A 27,044-nucleotide genomic window follows, 5' to 3' on the forward strand; every position below is an offset into this window, starting at 1 on the left:
TCTCTCCAATTATGTAATCTAATGCACTCACTGAGACTTTGGGAACTTGTACTTTCAGGCTTGGGCAAAAAAAAAAAAAAAAAAAATCCAACAACAAGCACACAGTTCTAGGGGCCCAGCACAATTTAGTGTTGTTTTGCATTCTGGTGGCAAAGATCTCATAAGAAAGTCCATGTCACTGGCACAAAAGGAGTGAACATGGGAAAATACTTGGTCTTCTTTCTATCAAAGGCACAGTTGTAAAATGCACAATGCTATGAAAACTCAAGCAAATCTGGAATCATCGTTAAAGGGAATTAACTTGGAAAGTAATTTATGGCAAGAAAATTCAACTCCTTTGTTATCTTCCTTTTACTGTAACATGCTTCCTGAACACTGCCTACGAGAGAGGGCTTTTAGGAAGAAAAAAAAAAATAAGTATAGTAAAATGAACTCATTTTATCAATTTGTGCTGTTGGCCAGAGTTTCCTGACTGTGGCTACGAGGGGCTGTAAACTGATGAATTTGCATGGAAAAAGAAACCAGTGTAAGTAATTTGTGTAAGAGGTAACGCGGACGTACACTGCTATAATTCAGACACCCTGCAGATAGCAGCCTGCTGCAGTATGAGCAGTTATGGGTTAGAAAAATGACCACACTGCAGTCAGTCTGACTTGAATGGAAATCAATCATAAAGGTACTTTCTCCGCAGCTCCCACACCACAGTCTTCAGCAACTCCTTTGCCAAGCAGATTTCTGGTCTGTAAACCGCGTGCTGATCTCCTTTCTCTACCCTTCCTTTCTAAAAGGTCTGACCTAGTGCAGGCGAGGAGTCTGGTTTTCCAAAATGGAACATAAAAGAAAGGCGCTGGACCAAGACGAGGATTTCCCTCTATGTGGAAACGAACTTCCCCGCTATTATGAGCTTTAAGCAATCCTTTTTATGAAACGTAGTATTAGGTGCCAAAAGCCCAGCACAGTGTTTTAACCCCATCAACGGCATCTGCTAATGCAGACACGGCACCGTTTTCGCACATCCACGTTTGTGGACACGAGTGAAGAAATACGTGGGTTTGTGGTGCCAGAAGGGGGAGGAGGACGTGAATACAGAAACTGTGATTTCTGAAGAAATGTTTTCTTTTATTAAAACAAGAACCGTTCACTGATACCCTCCGCCTCCCCACTCTGAATCTTGAAGATGGTTTACCTTTGATCATAATTGTGAATGCAGTTTGTGCGGTGAGTCTATTCAGGCATTTTCCTGCCACGAAGAGAACTCAGTTTTGGATATCAAGAAACTTTGATTATCTACTCTATAAAGGAAGGAACCCTTTCCACTTATCTCTGCATTCTCAACACGCAGTGTGAGATGCTTCGTCTAGTACACGTGCAATACATGTTTACTGAGTTGAACTAAAATTCTACGAGTTTGTTAGTGAAAAATAGCAAAGAACTAATATTTAGTGATATTTATTATATGTCAGGCTGAGACGCTATGTGTTTTACCCAAATTATCTCATGTCATCCTTGCAGTATCCCCACAGAACATGCATTTGTTTATTCTCATCTACGAATGGGAAACTGAGCTGCAAAGTTAAGTCACATGTTCAAGATCACACGGCCGGGGAAGTGACAGAGCAAGGATTTGAACCCGAGTATCTCCGGGTACCAGCCCAAGGAAACAGAGGTGAAACGCACATTTCCAGACTCCCGGTCCTTCCTTCATCGTCAGTTATTACAGGGACGGATTCAACAAGATTTATACAGAAAAATAACTGTCACCCATCCATGACGTGGGAAAACTTCTGTCCGCTTCCTTCTCCCTTTGTGTTCTCAGGTCTTTGGGGTTGGAGTGTGAGTCCGTGTTTCCCTGGACAGAGGACCTGATACTCGGTGGAGCACAGCCATCCACAGTGGGGTCGGCAGTGCGGACTGGTCTCCTACATTAGTGGCTTCTGCCTTGGGGACCGAAATTGATTTTCTGCATTTTAGAGTATCATCTCATCTTAGCTTTTGGTTGAGGTCAAATGTGGCACCCGTTTAGGACCTGATACAGCGTCAGCCCGGGGATTAAGTCTTCCCTGACAGAGGACGGAGTTGATGGCCTGAGGCATCTTTTTACCACAGTGATCTATAAACCAGTGAAGGGCTTCTAAACAGAAGCCCCTTCACCAACAGTGCACTGGGACTGGACCATTAGCTGTTAGGAGACCAAACTGTATGAGCAGAGTCTCATCGCAACCACCTACAAGTCCAGCTGTGTGGATCCGTCCTAGTAAGTCTCCATAGTTTCACTAAGAACTGTTTATTATTTTTTTTCCCCTTCTTCATTCTCTGAAAGATCCTGGATGTTAATGATGTACTCATATCAATTACATACTGCACTGACTCAGTTTCCGTATTGGGCTCGACGTGTGGCTGAGTGTGGACTCCACTGATTTCATCCTGGACCTGTCTACTGTGTCACCGACAGCAGTCTTTCTAATCAGCAGGAGTTAGCTAGGATGAGATATACCAGCCAAGATCTCAATAATATTTGTGGTCTTATTGTGGGAGTAATATTGAATTTCTGTCAGGCTTCTGGAAATCCCAAAAATACCTTTTAGTTTTCTAATCTTACCCATCAGATAGGAATATCTCCTCTTAGGGAAAAAACAAACAAAACTGAGGCTTATGAGTGTATAAATAAAAGTTTACTAAAATCACATTGCTGGTAATGACCTCTAGCATGTACCTGCTCTTCCGAGGAATTTTTATGCCCATAATATAAAAGAAAGGATCAAATAGTATAAAACTAAGTGCTAATATAAAGCAGTCTGATTAAAAAATAATCAAGGTGTGGCTTTTAATGTGTCAGTGTTAGACTGAGAATTTTTTAAATGTCTCACTATCCATTAGATATCCTGAAGAGAAACTTCTAGAATAATGCAGACATATAGGCTTTGGCTGCAAACTTGAGGAATAAGAATTTTCTGGTTTCTTAAAGCAGATGAATTAGCTCTAGTATTGGCATGCTCTTATTCTATCAGAATTATTAACTTTGGGACGCCTGGGTGGCTCAGTTGGTTAAGCAGCTGCCTTCGGCTCAGGTCATGATCCCAGCGTCCTGGGATTGAGTCCCACATCGGGCTCCTTGCTCAGCGGGGAGCCTGCTTCTCCCTCTGCCTCTGCCTGCCATTCTGTCTGCCTGTGCTCGCTCTCTCCCCCTCTCTCTCTCTGATAAATAAATAAATTAAAAAAAAAAAAGAATTATTAACTTTGAAGGGGTCACGAAAATGGTCCTCCTACTAAATTGACTTCTAGAAAAGAACTTGAATCTCAAATCAGTCCTTCTTAATTTGTATGCACACAGAGTACATACAGACACATACACACACATTCTAATAAATTTGTGTGGCCACCTCAAGGATCAGCTCTGAACACAGAGTGAAAGACCAGGGATGGAGGCTTTGTTCAATGATGAGCATAGTAGTTACCATTGCTGAGCATTTACTATACGCTAGACATGTGCCATTCTCTCACTGAATCCTCAAAGCACTCCTGAGAGCTATTACTATTTCCAGCACTCTGATGCAGGCCCAGCACACAGATGGTATTTAATAAATATTAGTTCATTGAACAAATGATGGTTACCTATGAGAAAAACATGGCTGGAGGGGTTCAGTATTGCCCAAAGCCCTTCAGTTGGAAAGTGGCAGAGCCGGATCCCCAATTCTATATCCTGGACTCTGCTACCATGCCGCCATCTTAAATACGGGTTTTATAGAATGTTTTACCCTTAGGAAACATAACCCACGAATTAGCTAGAAAAGACGACAAATAGATGAAGATGTGAATAGAGATCATGACAACAAATAAGTATGGACATCAAGGAGTTGTTTTGCTTCTCCCTGAGTCAAAAGCCCCATCCCACTGCCCCAGAAGCTGCCACAAGAACTCTTTCCACTGACTCCAACCAGGAAGGTTGTAGAAGATGAGTGTAAAAGAAGAAACAGGACTTTCAAGCATCAAGCTGACTGTTGCATCTGCTGATATAATAAACCTCTTGTCACCAGAGTTTTAATTTCAGTTGGCACGGTGGTCATAAGGCCACTGCCAGGGCCCATGCTGAACATGGGATATACGGTCCATTCAATTTTAAGTAAGAATGGGGACACCTTTCCCTTTATGTGGCTCCTTCTCTACCGGGTGAGGAGAACAGAATGGGGAAACTCATGCGTGGCCACCCATACTGTGAGCTGGGATTCAGGAGAAAGAGTACGTTTGGTGAAAATTTCTCTTACCGCCAGCCCATCCCATTTGCCGCTGGCTTTAGTGTCCAAATCGTGACCCCCACATATGTCCAGAAAATTAAAAGAAAAAAACCACTAGGCAACAAAACATCCTTCTGAACTAATTCAATTTCAAGATTTATTTTGAAAATTTATCGAATTATAGTAGAGGAAACCCACTCAATTAAGCCAACCAGACTGATATTTTTCTTCCTAAGAGTATGGCAATATTTATTATTTTATCTCTGTACGAGGAGCTGATTAAAACTAGGAAACATGTGCGATGTCATCATATATTCAGAATAAGGTGGCTGAGGCAGGAAAAACAGAAAAAGATTACAGTATTTGCTAGTCTATAACTAGCTAGCCGATCAGTATTTGCTAGTCTATAACTTAACAGATTTCCTTTAAAAACTGCATTTTAAGGACAGGCATTATGATTTTTTTTTTAAAAGGGTCTCCCGCTCTTTTGTCTGCGGCACACCGTACCCTCCGTCTGGAAGAGGTGCCATTGACTTCTACAGACAGAAAATGTGTGATGTTCATTTTAAAATTACTAGTAGGGCCTGCTATTGACCATCTAATTATGCTGAGTTCCATTTATAAACATAGCTAACCACTAAGTTTATGGAGACTTTTTGTGCTGCCTTAATAGGATATTGATCGAGAGCATAGTTTGAGTGGACTGCCATTGAATTGTGTAATGGCAAACAAAAGGCAAGGTCACAGCCACTGTTCCTGCGAGGGCTGCAGTCTATTTTTTATTATAATCTTTTTGTTTCTTCCTTTAATGCTCAAGCCCAAACGGTTTCTTTCGAAAGAAGGGCTTGCTTAAGAATATTAATTTTACAGTTAATGTCCACGCCATGATCACAGACAGCTCTCACGTTCCTTTGCCGAGAAGCAGGAACAGGCCACTTGCTCAGAAGAGAAAGTTTTAGACCTCCTGTCCCGTAACCAAAAACCAAGATCTACACATCCTGCAACCAGTCTCAACGGCACCCCAAGGCCTCCCTCACCCTATACCAATTTCCTCGTGAGTCCGTCTTTGCGAGACCCTCTTGTCATTTCCAAGTTTGGGCTTGTTCCGATCAAAGAGCTTCATCTCCTTGTTTTATACCCGGGAGCCGAGTTAACTCTGTTGTCCTTGCTCCCACATGTCAGGAGAGACTATCGGCCAGTTCTTCAGACTGTCTCGAGGGCCCAGAAAGTTCAGTGCATGGCTGTGGGTACTCGAAGTCCCACAAAGGGGCCTAGAGACTTCAAAAAGAGGTCGAAAAACGAACCGTGCTTTGGATCCTAATGGTGACTCCTGTGTGAAAATACAGAAAGCGTGCGCATGTCGAAGGCAGAGAACAGCCACTAGGGTGCCACCTCATGCCAGGCTGAGGCAGACGCCTGGCTCCATTCACTGTCCCCCCCCACCCCCCACCCCCTTCTCCATTGACAAACAACTCGGGAATCCTGGAGCCACCCAGCAGCCCGGCTCTGTGGTACAGCCAGGACAGTTCAGCTGCTGGATTTAATAGCTTCTGCAGCAGGGTGACGGGAACCAAAAATTCAGTCTGGGTAACTGAGAGTGGTTTTTACACCCAAAGACGCTGAGCGAACTGGGAACCTTGGCTTTTCAAAATTCCAGGGCCATGAAGTCATCCCAAGCCACAAAGTTTACTTAACCCTTGCAGCCTGCTCGGGTGTACAAGCCACTGCTCGAAAATTAGAACCCGCCAGGCCAGAGTCACAATGGCCCGTGTGTATCTGCGGTTTTCCTCTCTCCCAGCGAAGTATTTAAGGTTTCAGAGTCACCCCACCAACTTCAAGTAAAACAGTCAGCACTTTAGAAGGAAATGGACACAAGGAGTGCATTTTTCGGGAGGATTTTTCTGGGTTCATCCCAGGAAGGATATCGAGCCTCAGAGCACACACTTTGAGGAAAACACTGGAGCCAGATAAACAGGGAGTGGGTGCTGACGGCGATGACCATCGAAGAGGGTCATGGAGCAGCCGGTCGTGGGGGCTCTCTCTTTGCGGCGGCTTCATGGGAAAGAGCCCCATCTGAAAATGCTTCTTGAAGGCTTTGTTTGAAAATGCAGCATCATGTAAGAACCCTTCCAGCAGATGGTTCCTGTCTTTTGCCTCACAGTATTATGCGAACACAACTTCAGGGATTCTGAACCGCATTGTTAGCACTTGGAAACCCCCTCCCCCAGAGCAGAGAAGACCTCGCTTTCCCTCTGGCACAGTGTCTAGTGGTTTGTATTCCCCCTTCCCGACCCTCTCCTGGAACAAAGTAATAAATAACAAGAACGACTTTCAGATGGCCCTGTCACACTGGGGGTGAGGGGGGGAGGTAGGAGGAGCCAGAACAGATATCGACTCTTAGGCTATGGGACTTTCTTTGCAGTGAGGACAGACAGACCTTTCATGGACTCTAGATAATGAAAAAAAAAGAAAAGGTAGGTAGGCAGGGGACCAGGGTGAGAGGGGAATTAGTGAGACGGCAGCAGAAGCCCTTGTTTCTAACAGCTCCATGCATCTGATCAGTATAATTTAATGACAAGCAACCTTGCCGCCTGACCCTGACCTCCGAACGTGTGAAGCTAAGCCAGCAGCTTTCTCTTGAGTTTCTCTGCCATTGCCACCCTGTAGTAACACGATTATAAACAACAAACTTAGCACGGAGTTATTTCAGTGAATCCTCATGAGGAAATGCTGAAATCGCACCTCCCTCCTCTATTAAATTTAAAAGGAGGAAAACGAAAAACAGAAACTAACTGGAAACCCGAGGAAAGTAAATATTTATATTAGCAAATTTTCAAATCGCATACTAAAGATGCAGGAAGAGGGAAAATGTTCAGACTACGGCCACCAAGCATTTGACATTTCCAGGCCAGATATGTGGTCGTAAGTGTGACTGGGGGAACTGGGTGGGGCTGAGATAAATGAGGGGGGGTTAAGAAGAAATGTGCAACAGAGTGGGAGAAATTCAAAGACGCTGGGGCCATTAAAAACAACCTGATGAAGGCTAAACCCTTCAGAGCACGAGTAATAATTTGGGGGAGTGGGCAGACGACCGGCGGCTGTGCAGGTTGATTTTTCAGGAAGGGAGCCTGTTCTGCGAGGCACAGCAATCTGGATACATTTGTCCACACACAGAAGCTACAACACAAAGGATGAACCCAAAGTAAACTGTGGACTTGGGGTAACCATAATGAGTCAGTGTCCATTCCTTCCTTGTAACAACCGTACCACAGTAACAGAAGAGTTTAATAAGTAGACGAAACTGTATTGGGGAAAATGTTAAAATTCCGTACCTTTTGTTAACCTAATGCTGAGAACATAGAACTGCTCTAAATCATAAAGCCTATTCATTTAAAAAAAATCGTAACTGAAGACAAATCCAGGGGGAAAACATTTAATTAAGTACTTTGGTTGTTTTGATTTGTACAAAAATAGTTTTAGCCTTTTTTTATTTTAACGCACAGATTAATAATCTAAAAGTTTATCAGCTCTAACAAGAAATGATTTTTAATTAAAGCACGGAATCTTTGGATTCTTTTAGCTCTGTAATGCAGTTATAGGAGAGGTCATGACAAAAATGTCTGCAGTCAGCTAGCTGAGCACAGCCAAGCAAAAAGAGCAAGTTTCTTAACCTTTTTGAGCCTCCACAGTCTCCTTCTTCTATAAAAAGTGAAGATAACAGCAACCGTGGGAGGACTGAATGAGATTATGGTTACCAAGTGCCTAGTACAGTGCCTGATACATAGTATATGCTTGATAAAGGCTAGCTAGTATAATTTTTCATATGAGTGTTGTGCTCCTAACAGGGCTAACTTTATGCATTTAATCAAATTATGTGCCAGTTAGCTTACTGCTACTTTAAAGTTGCTGAATGCACCCCCTGGCCCCACTCATTTGTAAAAAGTGCCCACTGCACCTCTAACATGAACACTTAGCTCTTCCAATTAGGGGAATGGGGCAGGGCTATAAGAAATGGTTAAGGATTTTGACTCCTCCCGTGGCTTGAACGGTTAGCCTTTTGGAGAGGTGTGCAAGTGAGGAGACCTGAGCTGGGAGATGGACTCTTAATCCCCAGCAGCCAAGGCGGTCCTGTGACATGGACCCCAATAAACCTGGATTAAAGGTCAGCAAGGGGGGGGCTGCTCTGGACAGCAGTTTGGCTTGAAGCCATGATTTAGCTGACACAGCCCAGTCCCACTCGTGCCAAACAGTTTTAGTCAGCACGAGGCCATGTGTGAGTGAGTCCTACAGCGATTACGCAGCAGTGTGCAGAGTTGAAAAGCATTCAAGAGCCGAAGGACGCTCATGATGCCAGGCATCAGCAACATAAGCCCCTAAACGGGGACAGGAAACAAAACCAGGTCCCTCTGCAAATTCAATCTGTGGTCTGCCTGTACCCTCTGGCAGTCTTGAAGGCAGGTTTAGAATTCGCTTGGCAACTGTGCTATGTAGACTGAATGAAGGTCTAATCTAGCTTGGAACTGATAGGCCTTGGGGTAGAAGACCTTAAAGGGACATACGGAAAGTGGAAGAGGGACATGATTCTGGGGATGGTCCTGAGAGCAGCGTGGGCCTTCTCTACACACCCATGCCTAGGGACAGCGATGGTAATGAAGACAAAATATAAGCATTACAGCGGGGAGGGCAGAATAAAAAAGGTCTGGTGCTCCCACCTTAGAGCTAAAAGGATTTTCTTTTTACTCTTTAAGGCTATCTATGTTTAGTAAGGGCTCAATGAGTGTATTTCCCTGTAACGCCATTATGACAAACGGGTATATATAAAATCGATATCATATTACTTTTATTAAAATGACAAGAAAAATGTGGGATAGCAATTCTTTTAAAAAGTCTTACAAAGTGAAAAAAAAAATTTAAATCTATAAATGCATTATTTGTCCCTGTGTGGCAAATGACTGGCTAGCTAGCTGTGCAGTGGCAGGTGGCATATATCCTCCAAGGGAACAAGGTCATCTCATCTCTTCTTCACTGGTTGGAACTTTAAGCCCACTTGTTAACATGCCAGCAACTTCTCCATTCCAACCCATACCCTCCAGCTCCTAATGCCTCAACCCTTATGGTTCTGCCTCCCTAACACCAGAACATCCTGGCATCAACCAAGGATCCCTGATCCCGGAATTCCCGCACTCATAGTTACTTTCCCCTAGTTTCCCTGCCTCATCCCACATTGTACATTTCGTCGAGTCCCCTGCAGCCCGTGTAAGAGTACACTTGCTAGCACTACACAGGCTTAGCTCTACAATCTACCCACTGTTTGACTTTGGGTGGATGACTTAAATAGATCCACAGTTTAAATTTAACTCATTGGTAAAAAATGAGACTAATTACTTATCTGACAAGTTTACTGCAAAGACTAATTCATGCAACATACATGAAAACATAGCACAGTGTCTGGCAGATAGTAAATGCTCAACAGGCATTAGATTTTTTTGTCTATCCCTCAGACTCCAGATCCTCGGCCTCTACCTTATATTCCACTTTCTGGATTCTTAATAGTCTTCCGGCTTTAAGAAATAAGACCAACCAGAAGCTGAGCCTGTGAGATTGGGATGGCTTGGCTTGCTTGACCGGACACCTTGTCAGAGATGGACGGGTGTACTCAGTCCATCTTGCAGGACTGTAATGCAGTGAATGGGGGGGTATGAACTTGAAATGAAAATATTTATTTTTACTCCACCTCATTCCACAAAGGACTTGATGCAGCTTGAAACCAATGTTAACCATATTAAGTTTATCTACAAGTAGTCTTTTGAAGTGGGAGGAGAGTAAGCAGTAAAATTTAATATCTGCTATTTATATTTCCTTCTTGTTACTGGCACCCGTAACACCATAGTCATTGTAGGTACGCATTTAAATTTAAAAAGAGAGAGAGAGATGTTTTTGAGGGAAGGCAAGTGTGTGTGTGTGTGTGTGTGTGTGAGAGAGAGAGAGAGAGAGAGAGAGAGACTGAGGGAGAGAGGAGGGGAGAATCGTATACCTTCTCCTTGGACTGTCTGGACTATGTCATAGCAAAAATACAATCAATGACTCCTTTGATCAATGCAACAGGGTGGTGACAGGTACTTTTAATTCATTGTTGCTGGTGATTATTGACAAGCTGGTAATGATCAGGCTGTACTATGTCACTCAGGCTGAGGGCATTAGCATTCTTTAAAGGTCAAAAACAAATTCTTTTAAAATGCAGAATTTCTCAGGAACCAGGGAAGCCTCAGAAATGTTTTCAACCAGGTTCACACTACAAAGTAGGGAATATGTGAGACAGTCAGGATTTCAGTTCTTTCCCTGTGTCTCACATTAAAATGATATTTAATTTTTCCTGATTTAAATTCTTGGCTGTCAAACAAACTGCGTGGCGAAATTCTTCCAATGGGTGAATGGAGAAGGGATTCTGAAAGCTATTTATGTCTCTCGGAGGCCTAGGCAGACAGTCAGCACAAACCTAAGGCAAATCTGTACCAAATCAAAGCAAAATTATACTTACTCTGTGACACTCTTACAAGCTCAGTCACACTAAAAACACCTGATGTGACAAAACTGTCTTGGAAGCCCAAATGTCCTGGGGAAACAAAAACAAAAGAAAACAGCGTCATGAACAGAAGACATCTGACAACAGAATTCTAAATATTAGTTTCATTGTGATTAAAAAGAGCAATGTCTAATTTCCTACTCTGCTCTATTAAGAGTTGACGTGGGTGGGGACAGTCATCTGGTTACATAGCTGGTTTTCTGGTTTGCATCTGGGGGCTACGGAAAGCTCTGACACAACTGGGTGATTTCTGATATGGCTTAAAAAACAAAAAAAACAAAAAAACAAAAAACCCAAACAACTCAACAGGAAATCTGAAACAAAAGAAGATTTAAAATAAATGGTTACCTTGGCTGACCTCTGAGACCTTAACAGCTGAGCTGAAAACAGCCTACCTAGGAATCAGCCAGGGTACCCAAATTCCCTAACAGTTTTTCACCATTATTCTCTAAAGAAACATCTGATCAGTATTAGCTCTCCATCCATTCAAATCAAACAAGATTTAAAGGTGTTCTCTTCATTTTCAGAGGCACCACAGGATAAAATCTTGAAAAAGCCAAACCAGAAAAGCCAAGCCCCATACCTTGAAACATGAAAACAAATACTTTCGAGCACAAATAAAAATTTAGATTTGTTTTGAGAACAAGAGGGTTTTTTGTGTGTGAGTGGGTAGATTGACTCTTTTTTTTTTTTTTTTTTCTGAGAGAAGATAATAAACCAATGCTTCTACATGACTCTCTCTGAATTTTGCATCTGCTTTACTTTTGCTGGATATAATTAATTCCTTTAATATACCTGCTACTATCTCTCTTATCATTTGCTTTTTTATTTTTATGGTACATTTAGGAACATAAAACTTATAAATAGCAAGGAATACATAGTTTATGATATGCTGTTTCCTTCTCAGCTTCTCAAGTTTTCTGATTCTGAATCTCAGATAGATAAAATCTAGTTGAGACGCATCTACAGGGTTAGCACAATCGCCTCCTTTAAAAGTAGGGCCAAAGGAGAGGCTGGCCAAAGGGATTTTTTAAATATAAACTCTCCTTTGAAACAAGAAACATACTTTTAAGAAATGCAAAATCAGAAAACAGGTCCATCTGAATCTATAACAAACAGCCTACATATAAGATTTATGTTATTGACAAAAATAGATTTTGCCCAGTACAAAGGGGAGGCAAGTTTACCTATGGTATAGTCTACCCACCAATAGATTCATTAAATGTCATGCACATAAACACATGCAACAAATCACTATGTTTTGGAGACTTACAAAAGTACCTACAAATCATTCCTTTTCTGGTAGCATTAGAATTAAGAAAGGTTTTTTTTTTTTTTTTCCCCAGTTAATTTTTATACCCAACACAATCTATAATGGTCTAGATAAAACAGCTCTAATTTTTAGAACATGCAGTAACTATAAATTGCTTTTTTTAAAAAGGCATTTTATTTATTTGTCAGAGAGAGAGAGAGCGCGTGCGAGCGCAAGCGAGCACAAGCAGGGGGAGCAACAGGCTCCCCGCTGAGCAGGGAGCTGGATATGGGACTCGATCCCAGGACCCTGGGATCATGACCTGAACCAATGGCAGATCCTTAACCAACGGAGACACCCAGGCATCCCTAAAAATTGCTTTTTAAAGTAAAATGGCAAACTTTCATTTGAAGATGTGCTTAAGAAATTTCACCTGTTAAAACAACCCCCACCCGGGTCTCTGGTTGACTCTAATTTGGTAAGTGCCTAAGGTGTTGTCTCTTGGATAAAGAGACCTGAGAAATAAAAATAAGCAAATAAATAAAAATTCTCTAAAGTGGTATTGGCAAAACTGACTAGAACATCTCTTTCTATTGTGACATTGACATCACATCAATCCCACAGAATATAACAAAGGAAATCCAACCACAACATACATTAAGTTTGACTTAAAACACATCTAGTGAGAGCAAGGAAATGCACATTGAATGGGAAACTCGGGGCTGATTTCCAACTCTTATTCATTGCTGTCTGCAGTCTTGCTTGCGGGCTGACACTTGCTTCAGTTCCAACCTTTGACATTCTTTACTTTAAGGACAACTTCACAGGAATTTCTATACAAAGTGAACGGGAACACATGTACTTTAATCTCGCCACCAAAAAGCAAGCACTGTATGTATTTTGAAAACTAAGTTTAGTATGGCACAAAGACTCAGGAGGGGGAAACACTGCACACATTCACTCCAATATCTCCTCTGGATTGCCCCTTCTTGTGTGTCCACCTTCTACTGGCGTCTCCAGGGTTTGTGCTCAAGAGCACAGATTTCCTACTTACTTCTTCTGCTCTATGATCAGTTACCAGTCTTGACTCTGACATCTGTGAAAACTACAATAATGTTTGTTTCATTCACCATTGTATTTAATGTCTGGGACTAAGCAGTTAGTAAGAGAGTATTTGTTGAATGAGTGGATGGATGATGCTATAGGCCAATGACTCTCAAATCTTTGTCTTTTGCCAAGAGTGCTCTCAAAATATTTCTTGGATATTTCTACCCAGTTAGCCATGGGAATCCTCACACCCAACGTGTCCAATGCCAAGCTCATTTTCTTCTCCTCCCAAACCTGTTTTGATGCTATGGAATTCCCTATTTCAGTGAACCATCCACGACCAGCTTGTTTTCTATGTTTTGGTGCCATCCTTAACTCCTGATTCTTACAAAAACCCACATCCAACCCATCTTGACTCCAAGTGTATCTCCATTCCCCCTTCCTGCCTTCTCTCCTCAAGTCTGTGGCTCAGGCTCTTCCTAATTCTCGCCAGTCTGGTGGGGCAGCCTTCTAACCATGTTCTCGATTGTCAGTCCTGGCTTATCCTTAGTCCACCGTCTACTCTATGGCCAGAGCCGTCTCCCTAACAGGCAAATCTGAGGGCTCATTCATTTATTCAACAAATATTTACTGAGCACCTACCATGAGCCAGGCATTTTGCTAGGGGTTCAAGATACAGTCTCTAGGGGCGCCTGGGTGGCTCAGTGGGTTAAGCCGCTGCCTTCGGCTCAGGTCATGATCTCAGGGTCCTGGGATCGAGCCCTGCATCAGGCTCTCTGCTCAGCAGGGAGCCTGCTTCCTCCTCTCTCTCTCTCTGCCTGCCTCTCTGCCTACTTGTGATTTCTCTCTGTCAAATAAATAAATAAATCTTTAAAAAAAAGATACAGTCTCTATATTCAGGAAATTTACAGTCTAGGATTAGAGATAGCTGACAACATAAAACAAATGAATTATCTTAAAAATTATAAATGGTATAAATGAAATGAAGAAAATAATTAGGAAACACTTTAGAAAGGGTGGTTAGTGAAGGTGTCTCTTAAGAACTGACATCCGAAAGATACTAAGGAGAGAGCTAGGAGAAGAAGGGGAAATAACTCTTCATGTAGTGGGATTAGCATATGCAAAGGCACTGGGGGTAGGAAAGAATGAGATGCTGGAGAATCTGCAATAAATCCAATGTGTTCAGAGTTCACTGCCCTGTCAGAAATCTTGCAAGAGCCCCACAGACAGCTTGGGGAATAGTACAAATTCCATCACATGACATACCACCTTGATGTAGCCTCTATTTTCCTATCTCATTTTTTTTTTTAAGAGTTTATTTATTTGTCAGAGAAAGAGAGAGAGCACAAACAGGGGGAGAGGCAGGCAGAGGGAGAAACAGGCTCCCCACTAGGCAAGAAGCCCAGTGCAGGACTCGATCCTAGGACCCTGAGGTCAGACCCAAGCTGACTGAGCCACCCAGGCATTCCTGCTCATATATTTATATATATATATATATATTTTAAATCTCTTCCCTCTCTCCATATATATATATTATATATATATTATATATATATATATATATATTTTTTTTTTTTTTTAAATCTCTTCCCTCTCTCTTTCTCTCTGGCCCTACCCCATGGGACTAAGGGAATACTCGCTTCACCATGGTCCTGGTTCTCTCCTCTCTCCACACTGTTCCCCCTTCCTGGAATGTCTCTGTCTTCCTGGCTCTTTGCTTGGCCAACCTCCTACTTGTCCTTTAGGACTCAGCTTTGCTGTCATTCAATCAAAAGTCTTCTCTGGTTGCCTGCACTGCTTGCAAAGACTCCTTTTCTCTTTTTTCAACACTGACCAGGTATACAGAGTATACTTCTACTCTAGGACCCAGTACCGTAATTCTGTCTTTTTCTCACATTAGACTGTGAGCCCTTTAAGAAAGAACATCTTCTGTGCCTCCAGGTCTTAACACAGTGCCTGGTCTGCAGTAAGCACTCCAGGGGTGTCTGTAAGGGAACACAACCCAATTTGGGCTCAAGGATGTTTATTTTTCTTTTTATAGAAATGTTGACAGAACTTTATTTTTGTCTCTCCCTCTCTCTCTCATCTCTAGCAATATAGTTTGAACTAAAATGGAGCCAATGTACATCTGAAAACTATTAAAGTGAACAATCCCAATAGTTCCTCCAGACTAAACAGGACAAGGACCGAAGAGACAATCCGTTTAGAATGCAGCTTCCAATCAAGAAGGTGACATCAGGGGTGCCTGGGTGGCTCAGTGGGTTGAGCCTCTGCCTTCAGTTCGGGTTGTGATCTCAGGGTCCTGGGATTGAGCCCCACGTTGGCCGGGCTCTCTGCTCAGCAGGGAGTCTGCTCCCCCCGCCACCACCTGCCTGCCTCTCTGCCTACTTGTGATCTCTGTCTCTCAAATAAATAAATAAAATCTTAAAAGAAAAAAAAAAAGAAGGTGACATCATGTTCTCTGATGAGAAATGCCTGAGGGGTTGTCCTATTGTTGTGACTGTGGTTCAAATGTTGGGGGACTGAGTTAAAACAGAATTAAAGGGCAGCATAATTTAATGGGCAAAAGGGGCCAAAAAAACCCCAAAGAGTCCAGTCCCAAGCTTAAACTAGGACCTTCTGTGATCCCGAGAAAGTCTCTGTAAAAAATCATGATTGGATCCTCCTTGTCCTCTGGGCAACCTGCTCCCTCAGGCTGATTTTAATAGAATGTGTGTAATTTAGAAGGCAAACTATATGTGACTGTACAATAATCAGAAAAATTAAAATAAAAAGTAGAATGGTTTCACAAGTCCTGATGTGGCCATCTCAGCTGTAATATGTCCCCAGGGAAAGGTACATGTAAACATTCCATGTAACTTTAAGGGACTATGAAACTGGTTTTGTTCCTTCAACAATTATTTGGAAACCCAGTGGTGAACTCTAGAGGAAGAAAGCAATGAGAAATGAAACTTGAGAAATGATGGAAAAAGTGACACATCTAATGTAATTACTAAGCAAACTCGAGCAGATTAATATTTCATTCTCGCTAACACAAACCAAATCATAAAAATGACTTTCAGGGAAATAACACTAATCTGGGTGTTCTACTTTATTGCAAGATGAGAGAAAAATGGAAAAGAAAATAGAAAGGTCAATTTCAGTAATTCTGAACTTCGATGTTCACATTAAAAGATCCACAGTTGGAAAGCTGATTAAAGGTCTCTGAAAGGTCCCAAGATTTACATTTTGAATACAGCCTCTCAGAAATGAGTGCAAAACAGACTTTCTTGTTAAGTAGGCCTTAGCTGAAAACCCAGATTTCATAGAGATATCTCTCTCTCTCTCTTCAGTTCTGAACTACTTCAGGAGCAACTGCATCATAGCTCAAAAGGAGGAGCAGATCCTTTCTTGTTTTATAGAAAATGGCTAGAAAAGTTCCTTCATTGAAATTGCGTTCAATGAATTGCCAATTAGAGTACAGATTTCAATACCCGCGAGTCCGTCGTACTCACAGTGGGGAGATGAGGCTTTCTAAGAGAGGCAGAAATATAAAAAGCCAAATTCTTTTACGGGTGGTTAGGAAAAGCAGTTCTCTTTACCTCAATGATATCAGCAGTTATTATGGAAAATGCCATTATATGGGAACCCAATCTCATCTCACGAAGGGACTGAACATCTATCTACCTCTTAACAAGCAGAGAAGAAAAAAAAAGTTTGATTTCCAGAGAGACAGGTAACCTTGCAGAGGTGTTCAGAGGTCGAGGGGAAGTAATAGCTTGGGATAAACCATCCAGAGGGTTGGCCTTGAGAGGAAGCCGGAGTGTCCATGGAGCAGAGAACATAGAAGAGGAGGCACACTGACACACTGGATGGTATTTTTGTTTGTCTTTTTGGGATAGCCAAGGGGTCTCAGCTCTAAATGATTAAATCTCATCTGGTTCATGTAACAAACTGCAACACACAGGTCATTTCGTCAAAAAGAATGCATCTCTATCCTATTCTCTCCTTGGCAAACATGGTTCCATTACCAGGACAAGCCAAGCTAATGACCAGGCCTTTCCATGCTGGTGCATCTGGGCGACTCAAAAGGAAAAGGGGCCCCTTGTTCTCGTGTACTTATATTCCATAAGCCCTGGAACCTGCCGTATGTGCAGGCCGCATGCTAAGTCCTGTGGATGCTGCTCTCCCAGAATTTACATGCTCATCCTTCTAAAGAAAAGTCTACCCTAACCGTACCTCTCCTCCCTGGAACTTTAATTTCTCCCCGCGAAAACTCCCCACTGGTGGATGTGGCCCCGAGGAAAGGGAATGTGGCTCCTTCGCCTTTCCCTTTGCCCACAGTCAACACGGTAGGTGTGCTCAGTCAATACTGCTAAGCAGAACTTCTCCGTCTACCTCTATCTACCTGATGGGGGAGTTCTTTGTTTATCTGTCTTAGCTCTGCCCCCCTACAACACACCCGGCAAGGGCACGGTTGTATCTCAAGATCTTACATTGTCCAGAGCCCAGCACAATCACTTGGTCTATGTGTGTAATAAATATTTATTTAGTGATCTAGATGAGTGACTTGAGATCCCGGGATTTCGTAGACTTCTACAGCGCGATGGGAACGATTATTAGCTTACCTCCAGGAATGCCTTACTTCCGTCATCTTAATTTGGAATATCTTGGAAAACAGGCTTTTAAAAGATGGGGTGGGGCGCCTGGGTGGCTCAGTGGGGTAAAGCCTCTGCCTTTGGCTCAGGTCATGATCTCAGGGTCCTGGGATCAAGCCCCACATCGGGCTCTCTGCTCAGCAGGGAGCCTGCTTCCCCCCTCTCTCTGCCTGCCTCTCTGCCTACTTGTGATCTCTCTCTCTTTCAAATAAATAAATCAAAACTTAAAAAAAAAAAAAAAAAGATGGGGTGGCCCATTAAGCCCACATTTTAAAATTTTGGTCCCATTTTTTCATGACTATACATTGACTATTTACTCTGTCACTCATTGACAATGAGATAGCATGTGTTTTTAGAATAATTCCTACTATTACAGCAAATGCCCCAAATTCCAGCCGCTACTAAAAAGAATGCAGTAGCAATGAAAATAACATAGATGTTCCATCCGTGTGATTAATCTTTACCATAGTGGAGTTTCATTTGGTAGTCTGCTTACAGTAAACATTAAAAGACTGACATACGTTGCTGGACTGGCAGTGAATGAGGCTGTAATACTTCTGTATCTAGAAAGTTGAGTCTGAGAATCTGTCAAACTAAGAAATGATATTTGTCAAGCAATAATATGAAAGAGGTGTTTTGAGATTCTCAGATGAAAAGGGTTGTTACAAATGCGTTTCGACTACGGTTATGAATGTCATCCTGGGTTCTCACAACACATCAAGGAATGGTGTCTAGTATGGGAATAATGTAGTCTTAGCTGAAAAGGAGGATAAGTCAAGAAGAGCTTTTAGAAGTATGTGTCATGGGACTTATGACCTCTTGATTTCTTCTTTTTGTTGCCCCTAATTTCCCTGCCTAGCTCAGGTATTTATTATGGAATACAGGCACCTAATTTGTAGTTTGTTTGTCCTGCCATAGCCATTAACTCAACGTTTGGTTTACTGCTTTCATTCATCAAATGCTTACTGGATGCCTCTGATGTGGCAAGCACAGTCCTAGGCCCTGGGGATTTGGCAAAAAACAGCGCAAAGTCTTTACTGCTGCAGGGGAAGGGGGGCAAGGCATTCTCAGTTAAGAAAGATGTTTACACCAAGATTTCTGGTAATGAATTTATCTAAAATTGGGTCTTTTTATAAGACCTTTCTAGGAAAAACTACAGTGGAGACTACAGCAATGTCCTGTGCCAACTCTGCTGGTTGTCCATATGTATTCATGATTGGCCGCTACAGACCAGAATTCCCAGCCTCTTTCAGGAGTGAATGGAAGTGCTGTGATCAACTTCCACCCGACCTGCCTGAAAAGAAATTCCTGCCTTAGGCATCCTTCTTCCTCTTTTTATGGACTAGAGCAGTTTCCACCATGAAGACAAAGACAGTGGCCACGGGATGGCAGAGCAGGAGGACAGAGGGAGCGTGGGGCCCTGAATGGCAGTGGAAAGAAGAACCACCCAGCCAACTTAGCCTGCTCATCTGTAAGAGTTATCAAAAAGAAAGAGATCTTAGTGTACTTAAACCACTGTGTTTTTTGTCTCTTTGTTATAGCAGCCCACTACTTACCTTAACCAACATAAGAGCCAACCTTTCTCCTTAGAATCTAAAATGTCACAAGTTAGTAGTCCACAGACCAACTGTAGTCTGCCAACATATTTTGCTTGGCTGGCAAGGAACTAATTTTTTTTTTAAACATACGGATGTTTTTAAACTGGACATGAGCTAAAAAATGTGCCACACTCCCTAGTACTCTTTATTATATTTCATTTATGGAATGATCTGTAAGACCCCGGTAGGCACATAAATCTGTGATGCCTGCTAGGCATCTTCTCTCCACGTTAATCTACCAGCATAGTAGGGAGAAAATGGATGGATGGTCGGTGTCTTTTGTCTGATTAAAAAAAAAGCCAAGAGTATTTCATGATTTCTCTGAGAATTAAGTTTAGACTTCTTTGCTAGGTATTTACAGCCCTTCGAAGTCTGTCCTCTAGTACACCTTTCCAGCGTTCAAGGTATATTTCCAATACTACCTAAATATATACATTACATGTGGCAGCCAAGAGGTCCCAATTGCTCTTCTCCAAATTTTGATATGCTCTCTCCTCCACATTAGAATTCGTATCAGTGCTTCCCAAAATGTGTTATGTAAATAGTCCCCCCAAATGCCCCGCAACAAACCAATAAAAACAAAGATAAAAATACATGTAAAATAAATTAGAAAACACCATCACATCCACTCTTGGAGAATAACAAGAAATATTTACACGTTAAAGCCTCTGAGAGTTCCTGCAACAAACAGAGTTTCTTAATATTTTTTTAAATTTTTTAAATATCTATTTGAGAGAAGGCATGAGAGGGAGCATGAGAGAGAGCAAGAGAGAGAGAGAGCATGAGTGCACAAGCAAGGGAGGGGGTAAAGGGAGAAGCAGGCTCTCTGCTGAGCAGGGAATCCAACGCAGGGCTCCATCCCACTACCTGAGCTGAAGACAGATGCTTAACCAACTGAACCACCAGGCACCCCAAAGTTTCTTACTATTATTTAACTCACGATTTCCCAAATAATTCGACAATGATGCCATCTGTTTTTGGCACATATCCTTCTTCAAATAGACTATTCTGCTCCTTTTCCTATTTTCCCTATTTGGTTTACACGAGAATGTGCTGAGGGGAAAGTAGACTCTGAACCCTTCAAGGTAATTCACACTTTCATGCAAGGCCCAAGGGCACTCCACATCTTTACTTGCGATTATTCTAACACATGTACATTAGGAAAATGGATCAAGCCAGTAACAGGTGTTACAAAGGCAGGCTACCTATCTGAAAAATGTGTCCCCAGAACCTCTCTAGTATTAATTTTCATCAAAAGTGTAGCTTTCATTCATCCAGCATTTATGTGTTTGGCACTATGTTATGCACTTTAGACATACTAGCTCTAATTCCTGCTGTAACTCTGTGGTTGGCAATAGTCTGATTTTGTAGATAAGTAAGCTTACACTCAGAGAGGTGAAGTGACTTGCTGAAGGTCACACAGCTAGTGGCAGAATTTAGGATTAGAACATAGGTTCGTTTAGTTCTCTTTATAAATGTTATTGCATGTTTATCCATCATATATAATAACAGAGACTTGATTTATTCAGTCTAACCCAAAGACTCTATCGCATCTTTTCACCAAGTCCTGCACTTAATAAGGGAATAGTATTTCATTAAATTAAATTTGATTGCTCAATGACTTTACATAAAGAGGGTTTATGAATTTGAGTTACAAGGATTAAGCACTTAATTAAAGGGTGATGCCTAGAAGACAGCAAAACATCTAAATAGAAAGTGAAAAACTATTTTTACTTATTTGCATGTTTAGAAACACTGAATGCACAATATGGAATGAACTGGAAGCTAAGAGATCTTAAAGATCATCTAGTAACACACTAATCATCATTGTGTTGTAACAATGGATTTTAATAAAGTAATGAAGCTTGATTTAAAAAATAACAATTCGGGGCGCCTGGGTGGCTCAGTGGGTTAAGCCGCTGCCTTCAGCTCAGGTCATGATCTCAGAGTCCTGGGATCGAGTCCTGCATCCGGCTCTCTGCTCAGCAGAGAGCCTGCTTCCCTCTCTCTCTCTCTCTGGCTGCCTCTCCGTCTACTTGTGATTTCTCTCTGTCAAATTAATAAATAAAATCTTTAAAAAAAAATAACAATTCCTTTAATATGCTTGCCTTCCTGTAACTTCTCTTCTTTACCTCAATTTTACCCTCTGGAACAGGTCAGAATAAATCTAATCTCTCTTTGCTACACTTCAAGTATTCTAAGATAGTCCCTCAGCCCCTAATTTTTTCTCCTCTAGGCTAAATATCCTTTCTTTCATAGTTCTGTCCTGTCAAGGAAGTAATTTTCCTACTGTCTCTAAACATATAGAATCATACATTTATAAGGGCTCACATAAGCAGAAATAGACACTGTGCAAGTGGACCCAATTACAAATTAGTTTTGTGTCCAAGAACACAGAAATACTTGCTTCACAGAATGTTTTTTTTTGAAGCACTATAAAAAAAAACTTCAAAAAAAAGAAAGAAAATTTTGCTTCATATTAGCGAAAGTAAATTCCAGTATCACTAGCATAATAAAATTAGTATTTTATAAATATTTTAAGATTAATTTTGTTGTTTTTTTAATGGACTTAGGAATGCTTTTTTAAGGAATTTTTAAAATTAATCTGATTTTTAACTAACAGGGTTTTTAAGCACCTTGATTGTTTTTATGTTCTCAATCAAAGTTTTCTCTAAACTCGGACAGTAATAACTGGTCATCTACAAATAAATCACACTACTTGTAACAGCGTCAGTCTCTATTTATGAACTTACACACGTTGGAGAAAAAAAATAAGGAAATTTATTCTCCGAATACATCGGAAACCGATTACCTTAACTGAAACAGACATGAAACTGGATCACCCGAAGGCCACCCTGGATTATGGATGTAAAACAGCAAAAAAACCTTAATGTGCACTGTCCTGTTCTTCATTTTTAGGTTTAATTCACCTGGCTCTGAAACATTATGGAGAGTCCTGCTTGCTAAACCACCTGAGGACACATGCAATGACAAGGAAAGAAGATGACCAGGGGCCATGTGCTAATTTTAAGACACTGATGTTGGTTCGCCAAGCGTGGAAAGGAAATCACCAAGGAGTTGAAGCAATGTGTTCTAAAAGAATCCTTGCATTCCTTGCCCAAGACGATAAAAAGCGAAAGAAAACTACAAACAGGTAGATGTCATTTTCCAAATACATAATAAAACTAGTTAATGTTTAGAACCACAAAATACAAAGAGCTTTCATCTTTTAAAAAGCCATTTGCTTCAATGCAATTCTTGTTCTCTTATCCGACAATTACTTAATTACCAATGCCATAATTTGCAGCGTTTTTTAAATTATAGACTCTATATTATACATTTCTGCAGATACTACAGCATGCCACAAATCATGTGGGCCACTATACTTTGAAGTTTGCTGGCTTAGCACAAACACAAAGTATTTTAGAAGTACCAGAAAATTCTTTGTGAATATAACAGAATGAATTACACTGTTCAGGCCATGTCATGTTAGCACAATGGGGAAACACTTTTAAGACTTTAAAGTCATGTAATACAATTCTAGGCTGGATTTTTCTTGTTAAAAAAAGTAGAATGGGAGTGATTGGAAAAGAAAAGGGCCAATATTTGACAACAGAAATCAGCATAACCTTTTAACTGCAGCAGCCATGGGTGACTGCCCTTTGACCTTGAAAGATTATGTGGGATTTCAATGACAACAGCTGGAAGTGAGCATGTGTGAATAGAGAACACAGATCTGAGGCCTGATACAAAAGACTGCACAATCTCTGCCCAGATCGGAGTGCTGATTAGAAATTGTTTCCTGGTCCTGGCTTAATAGGGTGTGATAATGAAAGTTCGGTTTTTTTTTTTTTTTTTCTTTTAATTCTTTCAGCAAGAAATCATAGGTAGATTTCTTCCATAGCCACTATCCCTTTCAGCCCCTCCAATCTTCTGGGCTTCCATATGTTAACAGATCCATCCTTAAAAACCAAACTTTGTTTTACAACCTACTCTTCACAGGCAAAACTTCAAGCTCTTGAGTTCCTCTCCTGAGTTGCAAAATCACTTTGGTGGCATTTCACACCCGGTATGATTATTTTTTTGCTTAAGGACGTGTCATACACAGACACACACATGCACACAGACACACAGCTTAAATGAAAGCTCGGTAAGAGTGGGAACTGTCTCTCTCATCTTTTTAATTCCACCATTTGTAGGGTGCATACCACATGGTGGGTCCACACCCCATGTAGGACAAATAGACATAGAGATGAAATACTGATTCTTATCCACTCGTTCTTTTTGTTCCTTTCGAAAGGCACAGGGAGACTCTTACACGCAAATTCAATAATTTCAGCTTTTCCATCATCCAGTCTCATATATTCATTAGCAATTTTTTTAGGGAAGACGACAGGTGTGTTTCCCCAACAAGAGCCTATGAGGAAGGTAAGTTAATTATTTCCTTTCGCAGATAAGGTAACTCAACCCAGTGGCTAGAGAGATTTGACTGCTTGCTGAACGTGGCCATTTCAATCCAAAAGACTCTCAATGAATGACATTCATTGAGCTGACATGCACCTACACGGACACAGATACAATCTCCAATTCCTACGTACAATACTCATTACTTGCTGACATTGCTCTTGAAACCACCAGGATGATGCCACATGATTACTGAAAGGACACTGGGTTATGACTCATAGGCGTTGTTTTGGTTTTACCATACACGCTGTCTGAACTTCTATTGCTCCAGATTTTGCTAACTCCTCTAGCTCTGGATTTTGCTAACTACTCTAGTTTCTGTATCAATTTAGCAACTCCTTAGCTTCAGTAGGAGGTGGCCTTTCTTTTAAATGCAAATAACACCTTGAGTCAGGCAGAAAACCAACCTGGCTGCGTGGTGTGGGACAAACAGAGGCTGGTGAAAACTGGCTTCCAAATCAGACATGGGTTGTCTCCTCACATCCTTCTATAGCAACTTTAGATGTTATTCCAAACAAGCCATGGGACAGATTGTTTTTCAGAACAGACCAAATCCATTTGCCGTTTCAAAATTCTATAAACAGAGTATTAAGGAATTCAATTCCCACAGCAACTATATGAGCGCTGGCTTTGGCTTTACGGGAGTTTCTGCCAAGCTGAGATATTTGTAGAACTATTGGTTTAGGGTGTACTTTGCAACTCTGAGCAGAAGGGACCATGGCTTGTGATCTCAGTTCACTTTAAGGACTGGGTCTTGCTGGTGACAGGTATACATGATAAATGTTCCAGAAGGCTGACCTAATTTCCGTTGAAGTGAGTGTTTTGCTAAGAACATTCCCTCAAAGTGTCAGCTTGCAACCAAGGATTCAGCCTGCCAGTGTCCATTCTTTTCAGCGAGTTATTACCATTGCTTATGAAAGTTTGCTCAAAATGAAGCTACTTCTGCCTCACTGAGCAAGCTTCTCCAGACTCATACTGAACTTAAATAAGTTACATATCTAATTTTAAAATAAGAAATTATCAAACACATTCAGTTTCATAGTTTTTAGTCATTTGTGATCAGAAAAAACAAACACTCTAGGCTTAGTACAAATTGAGGCAAACCAGCAATGTATTTCTTTTCTCTTACAAAGGAATTGGTATCTCTACATGTTCATTTATCTTGTCCTTCAAAAATTATATTTGCAAGATATTATTTACATACAATATAGCAGGAGGGACAGTAGTAAGGAAATTAGAAACCTAGATATCTTAAGTCTCAGTTTTCTCATCTGTAAAATGGCACTGATGATTGCATGTACCCCAAGTTTGTTAGGAATAATGGGATGATGCACTTAGAATGCTTAGCAAAGAACCCAAGACACAGAATGTGTTAAAAAAAATGTAGCTACTCTTACAAATAATAAATATATTCTTCATATCTTAGACCTTGAATTCTGCAGGAAACCTTAAGAAGAAATAAGAGGTAGAAATAACTACGTTCTTCTGTCATGGAGTAGCCAATAATGTAACTGTTCACAGAGAAGTTGTGTAGATAAATAACAAAAGTTGATAACATAATTTTGAGCAGACTTTTGAGTAAAAATAAAAGTATTTTCTAAAGCAAGTAACACAAATTAAAAACAAGTCCTCTGGCATTTCTTAGATTTTTCTAAAGTGAGCTGTAACAGTACTTAAGATCCATTATTTTAATAGAGTTAAATTTTAGAAATCAAGTTCTATATTTATTTACAAATACGTTTATAAAAACACAATTATTTATAATTCATAACATAATTTTAAATATATGTCTATTTTTTAACTCTACATCTACCTGGCCAAGCATCAGCCTACAGATGGAGACACAAATTTTGGCCTTATATTTTTGCGGTAATAACTATAGATACTCAACCTAGTTCAATCTGTTTTTCAGCAGATCAAGTTTTACCTCATTTCTCAAACAATGTACAGGCATATTTAGAGAAAGGGGAAATTTTAAAATGGCAGCGTTTTTTTGTTTGTGGGTTTTTTTGTTTGTTAGTTTTGGGCATTTATTAGTCAAAGAATTTCGTGGGCTAAAAAATCTAAATGCATGCTGCCTGTTCTAGAAAATAGATATTTAGAGGTCTGATTTTGTTTTTCAGTATTTTTCAAATGAAAACTATTTAAATTTTTTTAAATGTGAAAATATTTGGGGTGGTATAAAAAACACATACAACAAAAGCAATATTAACATTAAATATAGAAACACCTCCTTGAAATGAACTACTCTCGAGTCCAGAGCCTCCCCATTTTAGCTCCTTGCTTCGATATAAACAGAGAGCCATCAGCAAACATCATGAAAGAAAGGGTCTTGATTCCTCATTGCTTTAAATCAATGCTAAAAGAATTTGCCCTTTTAGGCAGAAGAATGATCGACATGTTTCACTTTACTGACTTTGATCACTGAAGCCCTTTATGGTGCAGGCCATTTCTTTCAGTTTAGGGAACAGAATCTTTGTTTGACTCACAGAATGGGCCAAGTACATCTTACACTCAGCTTTAGCTAACTCAGAGCACTGGAGTTCTTGGAATTTCTTCTGTGTTTCTCAACAGAGTCATCAGCATTTTGAGGGGGGACTCCTTCCTGTGCTCAGACCTCCCTTGTACGCTGTAGGACACTCAGCATCCCTGGTCTCCAACCACTGACTGCCAGCAAGATCCCCTCCTTGTCTAAGAGCGTCCTCACACATTCTGAACACCCCTCCAGAAGGGGTCCCTTGGTGAAAAACATGTTAGAGTAGAACACTGTCTTATGGATCTCCTTAGGTATTTAATACCACGCAATTCTGCCCACAACTGAACTGGCTTATTGTCTCTATAATTCGAATGCAAACTCTTACAAGCTGGATTATAACAATTCTTTCCAAATTCCTACTTGGCCCCAGTCATGCCCTCTGTCCTTCACTCTTACCCAAGTATCAAGTTCAGATATTACAGCTAGATGTTGATGTTTAAAAGTTAATTCTATCTGAACTACTCTCTGTTTGGTTTTGTTTGAAGGAGCGAGGAGCAGGGCTCGTGAATATATGTCTATGGTCCATAAAACAAAATACACATTTTGGACTTTCTGAAAGAGTCTTGGTTTCCAGTATTGGCCCATCAGTCTGTACACGTACGTGAACATATTGGCCTCTTGTTGCTGAGAAGATATGTTCACTGTCAATAAACTCTTGGGACTCGCGTAAATAGTATTTTGTTTTTTCACAACAT

At 40.9% G+C, this 27,044-nt stretch overlaps 1 protein-coding gene across 5 annotated transcripts in view; it reads right to left on the reverse strand.

Annotated features, from left to right (window-relative positions):
- NFIA (nuclear factor I A) overlaps window positions 1-27,044 on the reverse strand; it is a 364,677-nt gene that overhangs the window by 110,672 nt on the left and 226,961 nt on the right. For all 5 annotated transcript variants that reach the window (XM_032303341.1, XM_032303340.1, XM_032303342.1 and 2 more), the window contains exon 4: window positions 10,771-10,845. In XM_032303341.1, the coding sequence (XP_032159232.1) occupies window positions 10,771-10,845 (75 nt within the window). The remainder of the gene's footprint in view (window positions 1-10,770; window positions 10,846-27,044) is intronic.

Source organism: Mustela erminea, chromosome 10 (genome assembly GCF_009829155.1).
Source record: "Mustela erminea isolate mMusErm1 chromosome 10, mMusErm1.Pri, whole genome shotgun sequence".
Lineage (NCBI taxonomy): Eukaryota > Metazoa > Chordata > Mammalia > Carnivora > Mustelidae > Mustela > Mustela erminea.